The sequence below is a fragment of the Octopus bimaculoides genome, chromosome 20 (genome assembly GCF_046866305.1).
Source record: "Octopus bimaculoides isolate indiv1 chromosome 20, ASM4686630v1, whole genome shotgun sequence".
NCBI lineage: Eukaryota > Metazoa > Mollusca > Cephalopoda > Octopoda > Octopodidae > Octopus > Octopus bimaculoides.
In genome coordinates, this window is record NC_142947.1 from 24325510 (window position 1) to 24340509 (window position 15000).

Here is a 15000-nt window from a genome sequence, read left to right on the forward strand (position 1 = left end):
TGTTCGGTACTGACTATACTTAACGAATGTATCAATGTGGACTTGAATAAACTGTACCCGGCAATCCAGGTCGTAAATAGATATTTGGGAGGTCGTTAGTGTAGGGTGGTCAGAATTTTGGCTGGTCTGTTATATAGACCACAAGTTTATGATCTGCATAGCCAATCTAAATGAGGTATATAGATGTATGCTTGAAAATCTTATATCCAATGTAGAAATCAAAATAATTCTATAGTAAATCGTGTCTATCTCATAGAATCTATTTTTGGGGAGAGAAAGTTTTCAGGGAAGCTCTCTTCGAAAAGATATTGGATTACCAGTTTTTCGACATCAGGGTACTTAATTTTTCTCTCTTTTTCTCAGACCAACGCGGCCGACTGTTTTTTTCTATAAATACAAGTTGCGTATTTACGGCACTCATACTTAAACACATGCACGCACGCACACTCACGCATGCATACCCACAAACACATGCGTCCTGCCACACATTTACGCACCCAGTCGCCTTCGCGCACTGAAAAACTGAAGAGTGACAGTTATTACTCACAGATAGATATTTGGTGAGATGCAAGCGGTAAACGTGGCCACCAATCTTTACATCGACCGACCTGGTAAAAGCTCGGTCCCGATGCTTGAATGTGCCGCGGTGTTCATTCTTCACCTCTACACCAAATGGGAATTTCACATTGTGGATAGTTTTCGACATGACATATTTGCAATCCCCGAACAAATACAAACTGTTGGAGTCATAAGTTCGATAGTGAGGATCTCCTGATGCGAAGCAGGTGCAGCGGCCTTCTGTAGGGATCAGAACTACGGCTTTTAGAAAACACAAATCTAAATACTGTTGGAAAGCATCGCTATAAACTTAGACGACTGAGTTATGTTATAAATACTACTAGAACATGGCTGTATTGAAGCAATTTCAAATATGAAATAAATATGATTTCTAAACACAGAACTATGCAGTCATCTTTGAAACCAAAAGTACTAAAGGTATGTAGGAAATTTAGTTCTGAACATGCTTTTAAAGCATGATTCTATACATTTTAAGGAATCTTATTTGACATTTGAAGTTGTGAATGTGTTTGCAGTGATTATACACCGGTCACACAATACTCTGTGCCGTAACAAACACACCACACAGTGCTATAATTTATCGCTTCAAACTACATCATACAACAGGTAAAACGTCACTCCAAATGATGTAACGGCATATCAAAAGCAATACATCGCCCATTCATTCTATGCCACATTTTTAGCTCGATACCAACTTGCATAATAACATGTTATTCTATATCTATAGTACGTCACATGCCATGTAAAAGACCATAAGCAGCACGTCATAACCTGCTGTAGTACATTATAATATTGGTTTCAAATTTTGGCACAAGGCCAGCAGTTTCGGAGGAAGGGGAAAGTCGATTACATCGACTCCAGTCCTCAACTGGTACTTATTTTATTGACTTCGAGAGGATAAAAGGTAAGGTCGAACTCGGCGGAGTTTGAACGCAGAAAATAAAGATGGACGAAATACCGCAAAGCATTTTCCCCGGCGTACTAACGATTCTGTTAGCTCGCCAAGTACATCATAATGTGACAGAACTCATTATATCGCACCACGATACTTCACACTGTTGCTCATCACATTATGTCACAAGCAAGTACAGATAGCCTCATCACAACGCAACAAATACAGTTCAGTACCGTACATCACATAACACTACGCAACACACCTCACCACAGAACATCGCATATCAACATATCCCGACAATGCACTACAATGCACTACAATGCATCATATCGCATCACATCACACTAAACCATTTTACATCACACCACATCGTATCATATCACATCACATCACAGCTTGCCAGAACAAAATTCCCTTTATCTCATCACACTACAACGCACAACCCTTCCTCATCCCGCATAACATTACACCATAATCCATCATATCACATCATATCACAACATATCACAATAGTAACTGGACTCAGTACACGATTCTACATAACTAGCGACTCTTACAAATAATTATTTTAGTCAATTTCCACCTAATCTCAGCCTACCAATAGGAATAAATAAATAGGAGAACCGTATGCACACACACACACACACACACACACACACACACACACTCACCGTCACATAGTTCTATTCCATCACCAGTATAACCTTCGTTACAGGTACACATATGTACCCCTTTTATTATTTGGCAGTGTGCATTATTGTGACATTCAGTTTCTCCACATTTCTCTGGAAGATAAAAACAAAAGATTTTAAAAGAAAAACATTTAAAAATAAAGCAAATGATTAAACTGTATTTTACTTGTAGAAATGTTTCATGTTGGGAATACCCAAAAGAAATCGGAGTTTTGCAATATTATTTTATTCACTTAGTTTTAGATGTTTACATTTTTATCGCCTTCCAAGTATTCTCCATTTGAAGCAATGCATTGGTCCACACGCGTTTTCCACTATTCGATGTAGTGCTGGAACACTTGCGAAGTGATGCTTTTTAACGCCTCCGTCGTTTTTTCTTCACCTCTTCCACATCTACAAATTCCGTAGCATCAGCTTACGTCACCAGTGATGACCTTCGAAAAAAGGTCCGGATCAACTTTCGACTATTCTTTCAGTTCACGACACGCATTCAGTCGTGACTGCTTTTGATCTTCCGTGAACAAGCGTGGCACAAATTTTGCTGCAACTCTTTTCATTCGCAATTCCTCGCTCAAAATTCGTTGGCAAGAGCTCCAGAACACACCAGTCATATCAACAAGTTCGTCAATTGTTCGGTGACAGTCCTCCAAGATCAGTTTATAAATTCTCATGATGTTTTCATTCGTTCGGGAAGTCGATGGCTGTCCTGAACGAGGTTGGTCTTCAAGCGACAAGTGACCATTCCTAAAGCGCGGTAACCACTCTTAAACTGATGTTTTGCTCATGACAGTGTCCTTGTAAGCTGTTTGAAGTACGAGAATTGCTTCAACCGTAAAAAGAATTTCACAGAAGCACGCTGTTCCTTCGTTACAGCCATCACAAAAATCAACGAAGAGGGGAGACACACTGCAAAACAAAGACGCACCACGTGACAGTACGACTGCAGTCGATGACGCTAGTCGGCGGTTTGATGTCTAAGGCATCTAGCAGCAGAAGCCTGAACTACAACGGGCTTGTCCCACAGAGAACGTTTCCGGTTACTTTTGGGTACCCTCTCGTACCTGTGATCAAAGACATGCTGACCGTGACGATTTCGTCTTTTTAGGTATAGTTTATCTCAGACTATATTTTGCAACGTTTTCTTCCTTTTTAAAAGAAGGTTAGGTATAATTTGAAGGAAATCTACAGTTATTTTTAGCAGGTCGGACGCTCACATAGCTCAGATATTCCCAAGGTTATTTTACTGTGAATTTCTTATGACATTTCCAACAAACACGGAATCAACATCTTTATTTTATGGTCAAGTTCCACCATTCTAATTTAATTAATCATTAGATGAAATAAAAATTGATTTAAAGACATAATCTAATTAACAAAAAAAAAGAACAACAAATAATAATTGCTTATTATTTTGAAAAGGGCGAATACAATTTTTTTTTATAAAATAAACTTTTATTGAATTATCTTAAAAGGACCTTAAAATTTCATTAAAAATTTTTTAAAATGCTCTCGTGGGATCTCATATTTATTCACGGAACCTTGGAGTTCATCAGAATCCACTTTGTTTAATAGTGATGTAAGGCTACCACGTTGCCTCGCAAAAAAATATTTGTTGTTATTGTTGAAGAGGAAGAAAGTGTGCAGATTAGCTCTCATCCAACATATTTATGATCTAAAACGTTTCAACTGTAACCAATCTTTATTTCAAGACTCTCTTTGTTCAAATAGTGTGTCAAGTACAAGCCAGCATAGTGGTCTTACTTCAGGTATAATCAATATCTAAGAGATATTAACTAAGACCTATCGGGAATCGTATGGTGTTGTTGTTGCTTAGTCCCAAGTTCTGATTAAACAGCTCGAAAGTGTTACATTTGTGACCATCTTTGTATACTGAATCCAAGACTACATTATCCTGGATGTTAACATCTCTTGGCCTTTTTAAGTTGTCAGAATGTGATTCGAGGCAGATTTAACCGCTTTTATAGCAGGCCGAACATTGACTCAAGAGTCGCAAGTAGAAGTGAGGTGATATGGCTGTCTGGAAATTGAACCTTCATCGCAAAATTTAAGGACGGTAGGGAAGACTTGTTATTATTCGTAAGTACATTATGGCTTCCCGTTCCAATCAACGTGCATAGACTCTCACACATATATCTGAATCGCATTGGGCATACGAAAGAGCAGTGTTTTCTCGGACACTCCGCTCATATGAGAGTTTCGATGATGCTGTGTTATATGGTGGATCGATGACCCCTTTGCTTGATATAAATATACCTGAAGTAGAGCTACTTCTGGTTTTTCCAACGATCGGCTCGGTCTACCTAAAGAAGTAATCATGTCAAAGTTTTTATTTTAATTACTTCGTAAGAGGAACCAGAGTAGTGTCTAATAACACTTATCAGAGCCTCTGAGATTGGTGGAAGTTATCAAACCAAAGATTTAGTCAGAAGATTTGCAACAAAGTGAACACTCAAATATTGAGTGGATAAAGTATTGTACAGCAACGAACCCACTTTTCATTGCAATCAGCTATAAAACCAGTGGCGCTAAAAGAGATTGGGACGACCTGAAACCAGTAGCACTTCAGGTCTTCTTTTTTTTTTTAATACGGATTTACGTTATCATCCACTCTTGGTGGTTCACATGCTAGTTAACCCATAGCTGGAACACTGACAGATGCTGCTCCTCCGAGTCAGAATAAACCTGGGAACAATAGTAGCTAAGAGGTGCTTCCACACTTCTCAAAGCTGTGGAACCCCCGTACCAGGACGCCACTATCGGATGCAGTTTAAAGACATACCGAAGACAATACATACATACATACATACATACATACATACATACATACATATATGTGTGTGTGTGTGTGTGTGTGTGTGTGTGTGTGTATATATGTGCGCGCACGCACACACACACACACACACATACACACGCACATATGTGTGTGTGTGCGCGTATGTTTATGTTTACAGCGCTGTAAAATATGTGGTTTATTTATAATGTGTTGCTTTACTTACGGTTACTTAGCAGTTCTACAAATGTAACCGATAAATTATTTAGAAGACTAAAATAAGTAACGAAATTGATCTAACCGAATTAAATTTTTGAAGGCTTTATGCCAACATGCCCGCAGTCCACTGAGTGAAACCAGTTAAAGAATATAGACATGGCTGAATCTGAATTATAACACAACTGTTAATAACTTCATTGACTTGAGCATGAGTGACTATAAAGGAAAAAAAAGTAAGCATCAGCAATGATGGCACCACCAACCAATAACTCAGGAGGGAAGCTTGCATGTGGTCACTCATCGATCTACCACAAATAGCAACCAAATCTGTCTATAAGCTCACATTGGACAATGTAGTCCCGGATGAGCTTCATCTGAATAAGTCAGTTGGGATGGTTGATTAGAGCTAAACAAAAACAAGACGTGAATTCGAAATGATTATAATTGATCTTACCTTTTACACAAGTGTGGACGCCATCTCCAACGTATCCCACTGTACACTTGCATTTGCCTTGGACACAGATTGCGTGAAAGTGACAACGGGGACAAATTGATTTCACAAAAGATTTAGAAGCTCTGGGATTGGACTTGGTGAATTTAGCTGTAAAGAAGATTGCAAATAAGTTAATAAACAAGCAGTTTATTAAATGAATCTATTATGGTGTACATTTATGAATGTACGTCAGTGACCGTTTTACAATTAGTTGAGAAAGAAAGGTTCCTAGTTCAAGTCCAGCCTGATTCTGTGTACACATCCAGGGATAAGACAGCAGATGATGATTTCAAATAAAATATAGTATAGATGTAAATATTAGAAAAAATAGAATAAAAACAACAACAATAAAAAAAGCAAAAGAAAACAACGAAATAAAGCAAATTAATTGCTGAAGACGAAGTTAAGAGTTCAACAAATATAACTTTATTTTATAAATGAAATTTTGTTCGATTTTAAAGTGAAAATCTCAGTACATTGCTCTGTTGAGACAGTTCACAAGTTACAAATCCAACGTCTTCATATTTTGGCATCATTCAAGGAAGATCACGAAGCAGTAGAATTGGTGGAGGTATTGGGTGACAATATCGTTTACTACATTTATTTATATACTTTTCTAAGTTCCAATCCTACTGATGTCAACTTGCTTTTCATCCATTCTAGAATCTATAAATTCATTATCGGTCATATTTCAAGATAAACTGAGTTGGCTTTAATCCACCCTACTTTAGAAATTTGTCATTGTGTTAGTCTTAGAATTTACATTCTGGTACCAACAAACAGCAATACGTTTAAGAACAAAATCGCCGACTCCTACCCTACTAAAAAGGCATGTCTTTCAGATACAAGGGTTTTCATCGAAAATCATAAAATAGTTGTATAGAATATGTCTGATCATTCTTTTGATCTCCGCAGTCAAGATACTACAAGATTTTGATTTTATGAAGAATATACGAGGTGGTATTAAAACGTACCTGGACTAGCTCTGTAGTGCGCCATCAGATGGCAGCACACGGTTGCGTGCTCAGTGAGAGGTGGCAGTGACCTTCAGGAGACAGTGTGTCGAGTGACATCGTTCGCAAGTTGTGAAATATGTGTTTTTGTGATTACGTGTATGCTGTAGTCTGCGATTTTCTCGTGGACAGGAACAAAGAGCTAACGTTAAACTTTGGAAGTCTGCTACAGAGACTTTGAGCATGCTTCGGCAAGCTTACGTTGACGAGGCAATAGGTCATACGCAATGTTTCGAGTGACACGGGCGCTTCAAAATGGGAAGAACGTCCTTGGATGAACGATCTGGAAAACCTACCACAAGCGTCACCTCCGGAAATGTATTGTTCATGGAGAATTCGTCCGTTAGGGCCAGGTCGTCAATCGAGAGTTCTACCATGAGGTTTTGAAGCCTTTGAGGGAGGGCATTCGGCGAAAGCAACCAAATCTGTGGAGTGCGAAGAACTGGATTCTTCACGACGACAATGCACCCTGTCAACGAGTTCTCCCCACTTGTGAGTTTCTCGTCAAAATTAACATGGCATCGCTTTCGCACCCGCTCTATTCGCCAGATTTAGCACCTGCGGACTTCCAACTCTTCCCCAAAATGAAAATGCAACTCAAAGATTGCCATTTTAACACTGTTGTCGAGACCTAGAGCAAATTGCAGAAGGTCCTCGACTCGCTTACTGGAAACGACTTCCAGGCCAGATTCCAAAAGTGGCAAGAAAGCTGGGAGCAATGTATTGCTGCGCAAGGTGACTATTTCGAAGGAGATGATATTAAAACTTAGATAAATAAGTTATTTTTTATTAAATATAACTAGTCTGGTAACCTTTTGATACTACCTCGCTCTGGTGTAGGTTCTGTCCATTACATTCTCTTGCGGGAAACAGGCCAATAAATAATATAAATAAATAAATAAATAAATAAATAAATAAATAAATATATATATATATATATATATATATATATATATATATATATATATATATATATGCGAGTAAAAATAAATACAAAAAAGGTGTTTTTTTTTGTATGATTGTGTATAGAGGAATATATTATTTTGTTTAAAAGAGTTCCAACACTGTCTGTTTTTTATGTTTTATTTATATTCCTGCAGAACCAATGTGGGGTATAGAATATGGAATATACAATATATAATATAATATACAATATATAATATAAAATAAAATAAAATAAAAATGGATGGCACCATGAAAGAAAGTATTGAATGTAGATGAAATATTGAGTGTTCAATATAAAGGATCAAATATATAAATATATATATATATATATATATATATATATATATATATATACACACACAAACCTAACATAATTTTCCATGCCAACAACTACAATAAAGTAGTAATTATCAACATAGCAATACCAAACGACTATATTGTTGTTCACAAGGAAAACTGAAAAGTTTGCTTTGTGAAAGGAATTATACCGATATAGATGTTGAATTAATGCATTATAGAACGACTGGAGTGATACACAACCATTTCTGTAAAGACATTGAAAGATTATTTATAAGGATAGATATAAGTACGTTCCAGAAAATAGCAATACTAGGATTTGTAAATATTATTAAGGCACTCTCGTGCAGCATAGTTTTCTGCATGCATCTCAAGATGTACTTAATTTTTGTTTTAAGAAAGGTAACTTTTGATGTATTTCTTAAGCATGTATTTCTTAAGCATTAAGAAAAAAAAAACAAAAAAAAATATGATAATTGTATACTGTTTCCTATTTTAGGTATGCGGCCAGTAATTTTGAAGAGATGGAAGTAGGTGATATCAGAGATCCTCGTACTTGACTGGTACTTTATTTTATCGGTCCCGAAAGAATGAAAGGCAAAGTGAGACTCGGTAGGATTTGATCTGAAAGTCTGAAGAAATGCTACAAAAGTTTTTTCTCCGACGCTCTAACGTCAATCTATAATCCTAAAAATGTTAACAATAATTGTTTTCAATCTAAGCACAATGCCAGCAGTTTTGAGGGAATTGGATTCGTCGATACATTAGTCAGAACTTAACTGGTACTTTATTTTATAGCCCTCGAAACAATGAAAGGTAAAGTTGACCTTAGCGGGAAGTGAACGTAAAGATTCAGAAGAAATACTGTAAAGTATTTTGTCCATTACCAATCCAGTGGCTTATTATAATAAAAATATGGATAAATAAAAAATAATAAAAATGGAAAATGTTTCTTTCTCTGCTACTTTATCTTTCAGGATCTCGTCATAATCCGTCATGTATACTCAGACAAGATATATCTGCATAGAGAATAACTACACTGAATTAACCATAAACAATGGCATTAGCATTTGGCCCCACTCTAAAAATTAAACCTACGGCTTGTTCAGTTTATTGATGCGAAGGAAATGCGGCAACAGAGACTGTACAGCAGTAAACGAAATACTCTCAATGTATTTTGGTTTGGCTGACTACATTCTGAGTTGATTTCTGAAATTCACTTAGTGAATAAATATCAGTTATGAACAGTGATCGCTTTGTTCGAACATAGTCCTTGCCTGCGAATATTATGATATATCCTTGTACTAATATTTCAAGAATCAGTCATCAGAATCTATTTCTTTCAACACCGGCTGGTGAAGTGAGCAGTCGCAGAAACATCTAGTTGTCCTGGAAAGCTAACCATAAGCTTAATATACATATATTTTCCTGATACGAGTATATTCAAGATTCATTTTTTTTTGTTTATTTATTTCACTTATATATTTTCCATAGTTCCAATTAAGTTCATATTGGTTGTAGAGCATTCTCAGTAAAGAAATGTCTTGCTTCCCAAATGATTTAAGATGTGTTTTGTGAGAAAGCTTATCTCTCGCTTTCTCTCCCTCTTCGTTTCCCCCTCCCCTTCTCCCTCTCTCTGTATGTATGTGTATAATACAATATCCATATCATATGTGTGTGTATATGAGTGTGCTATATTTAGTCAAACAATTCGAGCCCAAATGAAAGAGAAGGATGCAATGGAGGGAAGAATGAAATCGTATTGTGTTGGGATATCTGACTGTCAAGTCGATAATGAGATGTTATATCAAAGTTGTGAGTCCAACAAAATGCATTTTGTTTCGTTCGAAGAATATGACGAGGACCACAGATACAACGCAAGAACTATATAATCCGTATTTATCAGACATAAATGAATAAACATATACTTAATTTGGTTTGATCAGCCGTACGGTCGGCAGTACAAGTCAGTGGAACGTGTACGGTTGATCGAGTGAACGAAACTACGTCTCTGTTAATAGGATTGTCTTTTTCTCACTGCATAAAGTACATATTTTCAATGCTCACTATATTTGATATTAACTTAACCATTGTTCTTTGATGTTGTGGCGTCTCTAATTAATGATCTTTTAATTAGGTCATTGTTAATATACCTAATGCATAGAGCAAACTAAGAATAGATATGTAGCGAGAAATAAAAAATAAGAACGATATTAGTCATTGAATAATATTATTTTTTAATTTTCTGATCAACTACAAAAACCAACTCTGGATATGTTTGATATTATTCTGATCTCATCAGCGAACCATAGCCCCTCCGAAACAAGTCTAGATTTGTCTCCCGTACTTTCGGAAGATTAAAAAGAAACCAACATTTAATCATCGACTAATGTCGTATTTTATTCTCGCCGCATATTTATTTTAATTAGCTTTTGAAACACTTTTTGTATTAAATATATTATATTACGTTCATCAAGCGAATGATGTCATTGAATTGTGTAATATCTAAAACGAGGATCTAGTAACTGTGAAAACAACATTTTGGACTTACTGACTCTCTGTTCGAGCATACATTTTTCAGATCCGTTGCCTTTGTAGTTCTTCAAACATTGGCACAAAGGCTGTCCGTCGACTACGACGCACTCGGCATGTTCTGCACACTTCATTTTGGAGACTTCAATTTCCGGATGACCGTTTTTCTTCTTGCAGAGAAGGATCGAACTACAATCTTTAGTCGTAAGGCTTTCACCTAGCTATGAAATGGCAGATAAGAAATAAGAGAAAAAAAGAAAAACACTAGATTAAACAGTGAAATAATTGGTTTTGTAAGAAGACAAAGGTTAGCATCTATGGCTTTTTTGTAGGACCTCAGAGACTGGTGGGAGGAAGTGGGGCAAAAGACCAGCTTCCTCAGACTGGATATCTAGTACAAATGCTTGCAAATACAACACAGATTCTGCCAAAGGCACCCATTGAGGCACAAAGTGAAAGTGTTTCAAGCAGGTAGCAGATTAGGTCTACCTCCCTCAACAAGGCTTCCATATAGTTTCCAGTTGCCAAATTTCACAAACAAGGCATTGATTTTGGTCGGCCTGAGGCTTTGATAAAATGCACTTGCTCAAAGTGCCGCATGCAGGCATTGAAATCCAGTTCTAGTCTCTGAGGTTCTATAAAATGTCAGCATAAACAGATTTATAGGCGTAAATTCTGTATAAATATAAATTTATAGGCACAGGCGTGGCTGTGTGGCAAAAAACTTGCTTCCCAACCACATGGTTCCTACTGCGTGGCACATTGGGCAAGTGTCTTTTACTATAGCCTCGGGCCGACCAAAGCCTTGTGAGCTGATTTGGCAGACGGAAAACTGAAAGAAGCCCGTTGTATGTGTGTGTGTGTGTGTGTGTGTGTGTACCTGTGTCCCCCGCCACTGCTTGACAACCGGTGTTGGCGTGTTTATGTCCGCAATTTAGCGGTTCGGAAAAAAGGCCGATAGAATAAGTACCAGAATTAACAAAATTAAGTACTGGGGTCGATTCATTCGACTAAAAATTGTCCAAGGCAGTGCCCTAGCATGGCTGCAGTCGAATGACTGAAACCATAAAAAGATAAAAGATAAAAATATAAGCTAGCTGCTATAAAAGGGGCAGCATAGAAGCCAAAACCACTTCACACCTTAGTGATGGGGCTGCGAAAGCTTAGAAATGTTGATAAAAATGAATTTGGTAACGATAAAAAAAGGTAGTTAGAAATAATTATGTAGTTAAGAAAAGACTATGTACACACACACACACACGTATGCATTATCCGTTCGTCCGTCGTTATCGACGATAACCAAGGACATCACATAGGAGAAGAAGACGAGACACAGTGTGTCCGGCTGTGACCGAAGATCAGTTCGATGCATGCAGGTCGGGCACTGGTGGTCTGCTAGGACTGCAGGCGAGAGGTTGGCTCTGGACTTGCTCAGTTTACGTTTTCTTTGTGTCTCTGGAATCTTGTTTTGTTCGTTGGAGGTGGCATCTCTGTTGGTGCAGCTTCACCAGGCGGGGTGGTCTTGTGCTTGCGTTTCTCAGGTGTCGGAATTAATCTTAACGTTGTCCAGTGAGGCTTTGAGTGTATCCTTGAAGCGCTGTTTCTGTCCACATTGTGTGCACTTGCTCTCGCCATTCCCTGTAAAGCAGTCTTTTGAAGGGTCATGTGTTAGGCATTCAAACTAAGTGGCCTATTCACCCGACTTGCTCCCTCCTCAACAGTGTGCAGATGCTTGGCAGATCAGCTCCAGAGAAATCCTTCGTGTCTGGGATCTTGTCTTGCAAGGTGATTTTCAACGGCTTTATCGGTCAGTTCGTAAACCGTCCAAATCTCGCAAGCGTATAGTAGCGTAGGTATTAGAACTGCTTGGTACACTTTCAACTTGTGGTCAGTCATATGCCTCTCCTCTCCCACACTGATTCACGTAGCCACCCGAATGCTGAGCTCCACTTGGTGATGCGTGTGTCGACTTCATCGTCAATGTTCACAGATCTGGAGAGTGTGTTGCTGAGATACATGAACTTATCGTATACATACATACATACATACATACATACGCACGCACGCACGCACGCACGCACGCACGCACGCACACACGCACACACACACACACACACACACACACACACACACACACACACACACACACACACAGGGGTGTACACACATTTGTTGGGTCTAGCACAATTTCCATCTACTAAATTCCACACACAAAATATTGGTCAACTTGAATCATTGGTTAAAAAGCCGTGGATTCTAAACCTCAGGACTACATGGTGGTGAAGCGAACTTGTTAACCATATAATCATGCCTGTGCTTCGTGCAATAAACCACACATATGGAATTGTGCCTGTCATCTCTTTGTTATAGACGTCAAATACCTACAATTTAGAGTGGTAGTAAACTCCGAGAAAGCCATGTATACGATGCCATTTCTATTCCTTGTTGAGTTACTGAACTCAGTTAGATGTTCATAATTTTCTCTTACTTAAAATGAGATGTGACCTTAGGGAGCCTGGAGTCCTAGTCTTTGGCAATGACAGAGCATTTCATGTTTAAAATCCGAAAATCTAAAGGTAGAAAGACCCATGTTTCGCGGAAAGGATTCACACACACACACACACACACACACACACACACACACACACACACACACACACACACACACACACACACACACAGGGAATAGCCGGGACTAAACGATAACAACTTGACTGCATCCTAGCGTCTTAGTTCTTGACGTTTAACCACAAATATGATTTGACCACGGGTTGAACGCCTTTGAAAAACAAGTTTGCTTCATCAGGTTTGTGACTAAGCATCAACAATAAAACCAAACTATTTAATCGCAATTTGATCACACCTACCGGAATATACTCTCCATTCTCTTGGAAACAGCCGCAGTCGGAGATATAAACGCATTCTTTGCCGCTCAGAATCTTTCCTGGCTTGCACTTGCAACCCTCTCTTTCGGGAAGAGCACACTTTTCAGGGGCATTTGGTTCCAAGCAAGTTGCAGGACATCCAGAAACGTCTAAACTATAAAGCTGTCCAGTAGGGCAGTTCATTGCTAAGGTAAATACAAGAGATATGAAATTATTTACAGATCGTTGAAAAACCGAAGAAGCAGAAGTTGTTGGCTGGTAGTCTTAATGAGTCGTACCACTACATGTCTCATGTGAGGGCGCGTAACCTGTCTGTCTGTCTGTAAGTATGTGTGTCAATATTCTTTTATTCTTTTATTCTTTTACTTGTTTCAGTCAGTTGACTGCGGCTATGCTGGAGTACAGCCTTTAGTCGAACAAATCGACCCCATGACTTATTCTTTGTAAGCCTAGTACTTAATCTATCGGTCTCTTTTGCCGAACCGCTAAGTTACGGGGACGTAAACACACCAACATCGGATGTCAAGTGATGGTGGGGAGGACAAACACAGATGTAAACACACACGCACACGCGCGCACACACACATAACTGAAAGAAGCTGTTGTATATATATATATATATATATATATATATATATATATATAAATGTCAGCTTCTTTTAGTTTCCGTCTACTAAATCCCCTCACAAGATTTTGGTCGGCCCGAGGCTATGGTAGAAGACACTTGCCCAAGGTGCCACGCAGTGGGACTGAACCCGGAACTACACAGCCTCGTCTGCGCCTGTATATGTATATGTTTATGTCAGGTCACTGTTAGTGCTATTGGTAACATGTAACTCAGTACAACCTACCTCCTGGTAGGGCTTTCGGCCACTAAACCGGCAACCCTATCAAGCCTGCTTGGTAGGGAGGGCGGTTTTCGATGGTCACCCTGCAGGACGAAAATCAAAATCTTTCAAAGGAAGGATGGATTTAGTAGAATCAACGGTCATCCAACACATCGGAATGAGAGACTCGTAGTCTTTGTTTAGACATCTCTTTACGAGAAGGTGATTTTGAAATAACGACTGCCACATTGCGAAACTGGAGATTCTGCACTCGGTTGTTTCTGGTTTTGTAGGCAAGAGTCTTAATGGGGAAGTACAGAGTGTTATTGACTTGAAATTTCAGCATGGGCATTGCTGACAGCCATTGTCTTTAACAAATAAGATAATTTGTTAGTGAGTGTCATACTCGTCTCCAAGTTGACAGCCACCATGTGTGTAGGTATGTATATACTTATGTCTGAATATGTAATATGTACTTATGCACTTATATGTGTATTTGTGAGTGTGTCCGTGTGCTTTTATGTGTTTATGCGTAGAGGGGTGTTAATCTTCCGCTTGTTTTGGTTCGATGTCACCTTCACACTCAGCTCCTAGAACTGAATGTCATATGCTCTGTCTCCCTGTCTCCCTGTCTCCCTGTCTCCCTCTCACTTTCATTGTTAGAGCTGTTTTAACTTAGTGAACATGAGTGTATATTAACTTACTCAGGCATAGAACTCATGTCCACTGCCAAAACTAGTAAACTTAACAAGTATTCAATGCTTATATTCACTGTCTCATTCTCCTTAGGGTCACTGCTCGAGTTCAAACAACATATTCAGGTAGGAGTATA

At 38.5% G+C, this 15000-nt stretch overlaps 1 protein-coding gene and 1 long non-coding RNA gene across 5 annotated transcripts in view; one reads left to right on the forward strand and one right to left on the reverse strand.

Annotated features, from left to right (window-relative positions):
* The window catches only part of LOC128250367 (uncharacterized), a 94610-nt gene extending 85739 nt beyond the window's left edge, over positions 1 to 8871 (forward strand). For all 4 annotated transcript variants that reach the window (XR_016237619.1, XR_016237618.1, XR_016237617.1 and 1 more), the window contains one exon: positions 8424 to 8871. This is a non-coding gene — a long non-coding RNA (uncharacterized LOC128250367). The remainder of the gene's footprint in view (positions 1 to 8423) is intronic.
* LOC128250356 (zonadhesin-like) overlaps positions 1 to 15000 on the reverse strand; it is a 153523-nt gene that overhangs the window by 5465 nt on the left and 133058 nt on the right. The window contains exons 11-15 of the mRNA XM_089338233.1: positions 13324 to 13526; positions 10476 to 10677; positions 5631 to 5777; positions 2146 to 2259; positions 548 to 798 (exon numbers count right to left, since the gene is read on the reverse strand). Coding sequence (XP_089194359.1) covers positions 548 to 798; positions 2146 to 2259; positions 5631 to 5777; positions 10476 to 10677; positions 13324 to 13526 — 917 coding nt within the window. The remainder of the gene's footprint in view (positions 1 to 547; positions 799 to 2145; positions 2260 to 5630; positions 5778 to 10475; positions 10678 to 13323; positions 13527 to 15000) is intronic.